The following is a 10,038-nucleotide window of genomic DNA, read 5'->3' on the forward strand; positions in this document are numbered from 1 at the left end:
GGATTACTCAGCAAATTCTTAAACATGACATCACAGTACAAGCAAAAAAATAAAAAAGAAATAAGATAAAACAGACAAATTGAGCTTCATCAAAATTAAAATCTTGTGCATCAAAGAACACTTTCAAGAAGATGAAGACAAAACCTATATTAAGGTAGTTACTTTTGACAAATTACATATATCTAATAAGGATCTAGTATCCATGGAATATAGAGAACACTTCCAACTCAGTCACAAAAACACAAATTTAAAATGGGCAAAGGGCTTGCATGGGCATTTCTCCAAAAAAAAAAAAACAAAAAAAGTATACCTGGCCAATAAGAGAAGATGCTGAATGTCATTAGTCATTAGGGAAATGTGGAACAAACTACTATGAGATTTCGTTCATTTATTAGAATGCCTACAATTTTTTAATGATAGAGAAGAACAAATGTTGGTGAGAATATAGAAAAAATCATAACCTCATAATGGTGGTACAGCCTCTGTAGAAAGTAGTCCTGCCATCCCTCAGAAAGTTAGATGTAGAGCTTCCCTACGACCCACCCTAATCCACATGTAGGGATGTGCCCAGGAGAAATGACAATATATGTTCACAAATGTGCATAATAGCAATATTCATAAGGTAAAAAGCTAATGCAAGCCAAATGTGCATCAAATGGTGAAGAGATTAAAAAATGTGAAATATTCATACAGTGGAACAATCAATATTCAGCCATTTAAGAAGTAAGGTTCTTTTGGGTGGGGGTAGGAAGAGAGCACACAGGTGAGCAGGGGGAGGGGCAGAGGGAGAGAAGGGGAGAGGGGGAATCTTAAGTAGGATCCAGGCCCAGCATGGAGGCCCATATGGGGCTTGCTCACAACCCTGAGATCATGACCTGAGCCCAAATCAAGAGTCCGACGCTGAGCTAGGTGATCCACCTGGAGCCCCAAAGGGAATACTGATCTACTACAAGACGGAACACGGATGAGACTTGAAAACTATGCTGAGTAAATGAAGCTTGACACCAAAGGCTAAATATCCTGTAAGTCCATTTATAGAAAATGTGCAGAATAGGGACAGAAGTGCGTTTGTATTTACCAAAATATGGTTGGGGGAGACGGAAGGGAGTGTGCTGATCGGAATAGGGGTTTTTTTGTGTGCGATGAAACTATTCTGGAACCGGAGAGTTGCTCACTGTGGATATAATTAGAAATGAAACATCACACTTGATTAATACTTTGAAGTGGTAAAATTGTCACTTTTGTGTCAATGAGAATTGTTCCTCAGTTTACAATGTTAAAACTAAAAAATAATAATGGTGAAATAAGAACATTCACTAGCATTTTCACTGATAGAATTTACTTGAAGCACATCGACTATGCTAAAAAAAAATCCCCTGAGTTCATAATACCAAAAATAAAAAACCCCTCATTGGTTACCTTTGGAAGCTGATGCTGAGGGAACTCAAGCAGTGACCCGCACAGTGAGGAAATATTTGTCTCGAAGAAATTTGCTTTACAGAATATTGCTACTAATAAATGAAGACTGAAATACAGAATTTGAACATTATCATCTTATAAACCCCTAATGAAATAATGCGTTTAGGTAAGATTACTGATATCCACTAATATTAAAAAAAAAAGAAGAGATGCAGCCAGGTGGACCTCTCAGTGGAAATAGAAACAACTCTTATGACATATTCTTGCCAAATATCAATCATAAATTAGAGTGAGACTTTAGGACCTACCAAGTACTGGAAATATAAGGAGCAAAAGGATATAAGGTGGTTTGCAGATAAAGAATCTGTTTGTACAATAAATAAAGTGCAGTAATAATTTTGACATGAAAATAGAGGGACAGGCAGCCAGTGAATTAGAGATTCAAGAGTCATGAAGAGAACACAGTATAAGGATGTTATTGAATCCAGTTCCAACTGGGACAGTTCTCCTGGGTTCCCCTGTCAGCAAGCTTTGTCTGACCCCCCCTCCCCTACATGGCCAGGCTCCACAGCCCAGAAGTCTCTTGGGCCCCAGGTATCAGGAGAAGAGCATAGACTAAGAGCAGACGCTGTGACCCTGAGTGGACTATTGTCCCTGGGGCAGCAGGTGCGAACTCCTGAGCCCAAAGCCATTTCTTCAACCCTTCCCTCCATCACCTAGGTATACCATTCTTCTGTGAGCTCAAAAGATCTTTCTGGAAAGACAATCGTCTCTGGGTTCCTCTCTGCTTGCTGCTGGTCTCTGTGCAGCCGACACTAATTCATGTTGGGAGAAGACCACTCTGAATACATTTCTGTTCCTAGGGAGGAATAATTGGAGGTTGTTTTTAAAAAGTATGAAACTGAAATGTGCCTGAAAAATTCAAGCACATAGAAAGTGTGTGGCCTGCAGTGAGGATGTCCCTCTGTTTACACCAATCACTGTCCCAACTCTGGAGATTTGGGGTTTCTACTTCTGCATCTTTGGGGAGGAGGAGGCCTGAGGGTGCATGTATCTTTCATTTAACTTGTTTTTCCTTTATAGATATGTGACCACACCCACATCAGGTCTGAATTTTTGATCTTTTATCAAATACTGTGTAATCCTCACCTTCTACAACAGTGACATTCTCTCTCTCTGTGTCTCAGTGTTCCATTGTGTGAGGGACCAAGACTTACTCATTTCAATCTGTGAATGCCTTTTAGGATTGTACATTTGTAAAATTAATTTGGTAAGCCAACATACACTATGGCAGTAATTTCAGATGTAGTTTTCAATAAATCATCAGTTGTATGTGACACTAGATGCTCATCACATCACAAGCCCACCTTGTTGCCCATTATCCAGTTACCCACACCCTCCCCTCCAGAAACCCTCAGTTTGTTTCCTTTTTTTTGTTTTGTTTTGTTTTTTTTTAAGTTATATTTTATTGGAGTTCAAATTGCTAACATCTAGCATAACACCCAGTGCTCATCCCATGAAGTGCCCCCCTCAGTGCCTGTCACCCAGTCACCCCCACCCACCTCCCTTTCCACCACCTCTTGTTCATTTCCCAGAGTTAGGAGTCTCTCATGTTCTGTCTCCCTTTCTAATATTCCCCACTCATTTTTTCTCCTTTCCCCTTTATTCCCTTTCACTATTATTTATATTCCCCAAATGAATGAGACCATATAATTTTGTTTCCTATATAGAAGAGTCATTTTAAAAATTTTATTCTGAAAAGGGCACTGAACCTGAGATCTACAGCTTAATATTTTTAAGGGCACAGTATATCATTATTGATTGTAGGTACATGTACAGCTCATTGCTAAAGCGTTTCCTCTTGTTGACAGAGGTTTATGTCTGCTAAATAATAACTCCTACACCCCACTGGGGAAACCTCCATATACTCCATCAAGTATTCGGGACACACTTCATTACATGGTTATGTGTTTCTGGCCCAGCCTCTGAACAGCCTCCTTCACATCCTTGTTTCGCAGACTGTAGATGAGGGGATTGAGCATTGGGATGACCAGCGTGTAGAAGACAGAGACCACCTTGCCCTGCTCCATGGATTCAATTGCTCCTGGCTGGGCATACATGACAAAGAGAGTCCCAAAAAAGAGAGTCACTACAGTCATGTGGGAGCCACAGGTGGAGAAGACTTTGCGTCTCCCAGCTCCTGAGCTCATCCTCAGGATGGTCACTGTGATGTAGCCATAGGAGATGAGAATCACAAATGCCAAACCCACATCATGAACCCACAAATGCCAAACAAGAGAAGTTCATTGATGGCCGTGTTACCACAGGCGATCTGGAGCAGGGGGGGCACGTCACAGAAGAAGTGGTTGATGCGGTTGGAGCTGCAGAATGGGAGGTGGAATGTGAAGCTGGTCTGCACAACAGAGTTGAGGCAGCCTCCACAGTAGGCGCCCAGCACCAGGCGAGTGCAGGCAGACTGGCACATGGTGATGGGGTAGCGCAAGGGGTTACAGATGGCCATGAAGCGGTCGTAGGCCATGACACCCAGGAGGAAGCCTTCAGTTGTGGCCATCAGGGATAAAAAGAAAAACTGGGTGGCACATCCTGCAAAGGTGATGACCTTGGATGATGAGAAGAAGTTGGCCAGTGCATTGGGGGCATGACAGAAGAGTAGCACAAGTCCACAAAGGAGAGGTTCTTGAGGAAGAAGTACATTGGGGAGTGCAGTCGGGCATCCAGGGTGATAACAATGATCATGAGGATGTTGCCCAGTACAGTCACCATGTACAGGGCCAGGAACACAGCAAAGAGCAGGGCCTGGGTCTCAAGGCCACCTCCAAATCCTTCCAGCACAAAATCTTGAAAGTAGGCCATGGAGAGGTTTCCATTACTGTGGGATGGCATGAACCTCAGTCCTCACCACGGGAATTACACCTCCAGTATGAGCAGATTAAGTAGGTCAAGCTAAACTTCTGCTGAAGATAATTTAGAAAAGATAACAAAACCAAAATCTGAAGGTAAAAGGGAGTTAATGGGTTAGTGAAGAATTATTTTAAAAATTTCAAGATAAACACATAGGCCTTAGGATTTCATTACTGAGAGCTTATTTCTCCTTGTTACATAAGCCCATTTTGCAGAAGAATCTGTGAGGGCAGGTGGTTATCAGTGAGGGTTTGACTGTTGTGTGGAACTCCTGTTGCAGTGGTTGGTTACTAGGGACAATGCTAGATGCACCATAGGAGTGAGATAAATCAGAAGTAGGTATGCAGCTCAGCTCCTGACCATTTCAATCCCTAAAAGTGTATTAAGATGTGAACTGAGTGCTAGCGCCTCAGACACGTTGCAAAAATAGGCATATCTCAAGAGGAAGACACATCATCCTAGACCACAGGTGTTATCTATAAATGTTTTTTATAATAAATTTATTTTTTATTGGTGTTCAATTTGCCAGCATACAGAATAACACCCAGTGCTCATCCCGTCAAGTGCCCCCCTCCGTGCCCGTCACACATTCACCCCCACCCCCCGCCCTCCTCCCCTTCCACCACCCCTAGTTCGTTTTCCAGAGTTAGGAGTCTTTTTGTTCTGTCTCCCTTTCTGATATTCCCACACATTTCTTCTCCCTTCCCTTATATTCTCTTTCACTATTATTTATATTCCCTAAATGAATGAGAACATATAATGTTTGTCCTTCTCTGATTGACTTACTTCACTCAGCATAATACCCTCCAGTTCCATCCACGTTGAAGCAAATGGTGGGTATTTGTCATTTCTTTTTTTTTTTTTTTGGGTGTTTGTCATTTCTAATGGCTGAGGAATATTCCATTGTATATCTATAAATGTTTTGTGTCAATACTGCCACACAGAATTTTAAAATTGAGGAGTTCCTGCAATATGAATTAAAATTTCAGAAACAATAGAAAAAACTCAAAGAGGTTCTAGATTTTGGAGTGACACACCAACTCTAAAGTTATTATGTGTAAAGGAAAAGTTCAGACTAAGAATTATAGCCAAATGAAGAAACAATGAAGAGACTAATATGTAACTTTTTGGAAGTACAGTGGCTAAAATTAGGAACTCAATGAATGTACTTAAAAGGGTAGAAATAGCTAAGGAGAAATTTGTGAACTAGAATACAGATCAGTAGAAAATATTTAGAGTGAGATATTGAGAGACAAAAGGATAGAAAAGTCAGGAATGAGGGTTTGAGTTAAAATATATAAGGATATCCACATCCATAAAAAATAAATTTATAAAAAAAATTTCTTCTGTAAAATAAAACATAACTGACTCAAGGAGAAATATATATTCTGAGCAGACATATAACAGAATGAATCAGAAGTCAAAAAACATTTCTAACAAAGAAAAGATCAGGACTAGATGGTTTCAGTGGTGACTTTTGTCAGCAAATACAGAATTAACACAAGTACACTCAAATTCTAAAAAGTAGATAGGAGGAAACACTTCTTTTTTTTCTTTCTTTCTTTCTTTCTTTCTTTCTTTCTTTCTTTCTTTCTTTCTTTCTTCTTTCTTTCTTTTTTTTTGGAGTTCAGTGTGCCAACATATAGCATAACACCCAGTGCTCGTCCCACCAAATGCCCCCCTCAGTGCTCATCATCACCCAGTCACCCCAACCCAGTTTCCTGTTTGTGCCATCAGCAGCCTGGTCACACCCCCCTCACTGCCTGTGTCCCATCAAATTTCAACTGTTTGTTCTAAAGTTGGCCATCTTCCAGAGCCATGAGCTCCCAGGGCTGGCCCTGGTCTACCCTATTTCTGCATCCTCCACCCTGTGGCCATGTCCCTTAGAAGGGTGCGCTCAGTACTCAGGTGAGCTACTGATTTGAGCCTGAGAAATGCACTTCAGGTCACGAGGGAGCCTGGTGGTGTGATCTCTGTTTACAATGAAAACCGGTCTCTTTAGCTGGAATGACCCTGAAACCCAAGACAGTGCTAGCCAGGGCAGGAGTGGGGTCACCTGTTCAGCTGCTGAGGCAAGCCCTGAGTGCTTACTGTCTACCTTAGTTCTAATGCTTCCCTTACACACATGGTGTCCTTCATACATGGCACCCTGAGGGATGGCTGCCTTGACCCTTACTTCTTCCAGGTGAGGGTCATGACTGTTCAAGATCACACAGCCAGCACCTGCTCTCCCAGGGTCTCCCAAGATCCTGGCCCACATCGTGCTGATGATGACGAGGTTAGCAGGAGGACTCTCACCCTTCATCTTTCATTAATGTCTCCCATGCAATGAAGAGAGAGTGGGGAGATGGCAGGGGAGGACACTCAGGGACCCAGGTAGTCTGGCGGGTACCAGAGGTTTAAGGCTTCAGGAGACTCCTTGATCTTGGTAGGCTCATGGGAGGGAAGGGTCTCAGCTCACCTCAGTTTCCACGTCTTGTTGCATCAGCCAGGCAGCAGAGCAAGGACCTGCACATTGGGGTCACTGTGCTGGAAATGTCTCTCCTCATGCAAGGCTGGGACTTGGAGCCTTGAATGGCCAATTAGGTGAGCTAATTGTGTTCTGGCTTCTGGAGTGCTCTGGGACTCCTGGTTCTCCTGGGTTCTCCTGTCACCAAGCTTTGTCTGACCTGCCCTTCTCTACCCGTCCAGGCACCAAAATCCAGAAGTTTCTGTGGTCCCCAGGGGGTGAGCAGAAGACGAGGATAAACTCTAATAGCCTTGCCATGGCCCTGAGTTGACTGTCCTCCCAGGGGTGGCAGGTGTGAACTTCTGAGCCCAAAGCCATTTCATCACCCCTTTCCCCATCACCTTACTCGTATCATTATCTGCAAGCTGAAATGATCTGTCAGAAAAAACAATCCTCTCTGGGATCATCTCCGTTGGTCTCCGTGCAGCTCCTCAGCAGAGTCTGACTCAGAAGTGGAAGATGACCACCCTGAATATATTTCTGTTCCTGCAGAGGGGTCAGGAAGAGGTTGCTTTTCTAAATCATGGAACCAAAATATGTTTGAGAAATTCAAGCACTTAGAATGTGTTGGCATGCAGTGAGGATGCCCCTCTGTTTACCTCAATCACTGTCCCAGCCCTGTGGGAGTTCTGGGGTTTCCATCATGTCACTTGTTGGGGAGATGTTGGCCTGGGGGTACTTGTGTCTTTTACTTAATTTGTTTTTTCTTTTTTTAAAAGTTGTATTTACATCAAAAAAAATAAAATAAAAGTTGTATTTATTATTCATGAGAGACACAGAGATAGAGGCAGAGATAGTGGCAGAGGGAGAAGCAGGCTCCTCCAGGAGCCCCCACATGGGCTACTATCCCTGGACACCAGGGAAAGAGCATGATGCTCAACCACTGAGCCACCCAGGTTCCCAAATTGTTCTTGTCCATTACATAAATATGATCACACCCAACATCAGGTCTGCATTTTTTTTAAAATATATTTTTTGAATTTTTATTTATTTATGATAGTCACACACACACACACACACAGAGAGAGAGAGAGAGAGAGAGAGGCAGACACAGGCAGAGGGAGAAGCAGGCTCCATGCACCGGGAGCCCAATGTGGGACTCGATCCCGGGTCTCCAGGATCACGCCCTGGGCCAAAGGCAGGCGCTAAACCGCTGCGCCACCCAGGGATCCCCAGGTCTGCATTTTTAATCTTTTTACCGTATACTGTGCAATTGTCACATTTGTAAGTAGTGATTCTTTTTTAAATAAATTTATTTGTTATTGGTGTTCAATTTGCCAACATATAGAATAACACCCAGTGCTCATCCCATCAAGTGCCCACCACAGTGCCCATGACCCAGTCACACCCAACCCCCGCCCACCTCCCCTTCCACCACCCCTATTTCGTTTCCCAGACTTAGGAGTAAGTAGTGATTCTCATTCTGTGTCTTCAGTGTTCTGTTGAAGGGGATTAGGACTTCCTCATTTAACTATATGAATGCCTGTTTAGGAATGCACATTTTTAAACATGTTTCATTAGCCAACAATTAATATATCTTGTTTCAGATGTGGTGTTCAGTAATTCATCAGTTGCATATAACCACCCTTGCTCATCACATCACACCCATATTTTAATGACCATCTCCAAGTTATCCCATGCACCAATGACCTTCTGTCCTGTAACCCTCAGGTTGTTTCCTAACTGAAAACTCACTTTTAAAATTGTACTCTGAAGGGGTCACTTATCCTAACATGTACAATATAATAAATTTCTAAGGCACAATATATTATGGTTGATTGTAGGTACAGCATATAGCTCCCTCTGAAGTTTATTCCTCTTGCATGAATGAAATTGCTTCCTGTTAATTAAGAATTCAAACATCCGAGTCCTGGCAAACACCATCCCCTCTGTCTAACCTGCAAAACTCTCAGACTCCCTTCACCACATCCTTCACATGGCCGTGTGTTTCTGGCCCAGCCTCCACAAGGCCTCCTTCACATCCTTGTTTCGCAGACTGTAGATGAGGGGATTGAGCATTGGGATGACCAGTGTGTAGAAGACAGAGACCACCTTGCCCTGCTCCATGGATTCAATTGCTCCTGGCTGGGCATACATGACAAAGACAGTCCCAAAAAAGAGGGTCACTGCAGTCATGTGGGAGCCACAGGTGGAGAAGACCTTGCGTCTCCCAGTTCCTGAGCTCATCCTCAGGATGGTCACTATGATGTAGCCATAGGAGATGAGGATCACAAATGTCACTCCCACAATGATGAGCCCACAGATGCCAAACAAGAGAAGTTCATTGATGGCCGTGTTACCACAGGCGATCTGGAGCAGAGGGGGCACGTCACAGAAGAAGTGGTTGATGCGGTTGGAGCTGCAGAATGGGAGGTGGAATGTGAAGCTGGTCTGCACAACAGAGTTGAAGCAGCCTCCACAGTAGGCGCCCAGCACCAGGCGAGTGCAGGCAGACTGGCACATGGTGATGGGGTAGCGCAAGGGGCTACAGATGGCCATGAAGCGGTCGTAGGCCATGACACCCAGGAGGAAGGCTTCAGTTGTGGCCAGCAGGGAGAAAAAGAATAACTGGGTGGCACATCCTGCAAAGGTGATGACCTTGGATGAGGAGTAGAAGTTGGCCAGTGCATTTGGGGCGATCACAGATGAGTAGCACAAGTCCACAAAGGAGAGGTTCTTGAGGAAGAAGTACATTGGGGAGTGCAGGCGGGCATCCAGGGTGATAACGATGATCATGAGTATGTTCCCCAGCACAGTCACCATGTACAGGGCTAGGAACACAGTGAAGAGCATGGCCTGGGTCTCCAGACCACCCCCAAATCCCTCCAGCACAAAATCTTGAAAGTAGACCTTGGAGAGGTTTTCATTACTGTGGGATGGCATGAGCCTCAGTCCTCAAGAGGGGAATTATTCCTCCAGTATTAGCAGATTAAGCAGAACTTCTGCTGATGTGGAAGCTCAACAACACTTTAAATCACCAGGGGGTCCAAGAAAAAATCAGAATGGAAATTACAAAGTATTATGGGATTAATGAAAATGGAAACACTATACCCCAAGACTCAGGCAATGCAATGAAAGAAGGACTCAGAAATTTATAGCTATAAACACAAATATTAAAAAAAGATTTATATTGCATCATTAACTTTCTATATTAGATAAGAGAGTAGAAAGGGATAAAAAACTATACT

The 10,038-nt window shown here is 43.4% G+C and overlaps 1 protein-coding gene and 1 pseudogene across 1 annotated transcript; both read right to left on the reverse strand.

Moving 5' to 3' along the window:
• Positions 1–3,374: 3,374 nt before the first annotated feature.
• LOC129523162 (olfactory receptor 12-like) lies at positions 3,375–4,323 on the reverse strand (annotated as a pseudogene).
• A 4,459-nt stretch (positions 4,324–8,782) lies between these two features.
• On the reverse strand, positions 8,783–9,733 carry LOC129523164 (olfactory receptor 12-like). Its single transcript, XM_055345783.1, has one exon. The coding sequence runs from the start codon at positions 9,731–9,733 to the stop codon at positions 8,783–8,785; it is 951 nt and encodes a 316-aa protein (XP_055201758.1).
• Positions 9,734–10,038: the final 305 nt, after the last annotated feature.

Source organism: Nyctereutes procyonoides, unplaced genomic scaffold (assembly GCF_905146905.1).
Source record: "Nyctereutes procyonoides isolate TBG_1078 unplaced genomic scaffold, NYPRO_anot_genome, whole genome shotgun sequence".
Lineage (NCBI taxonomy): Eukaryota > Metazoa > Chordata > Mammalia > Carnivora > Canidae > Nyctereutes > Nyctereutes procyonoides.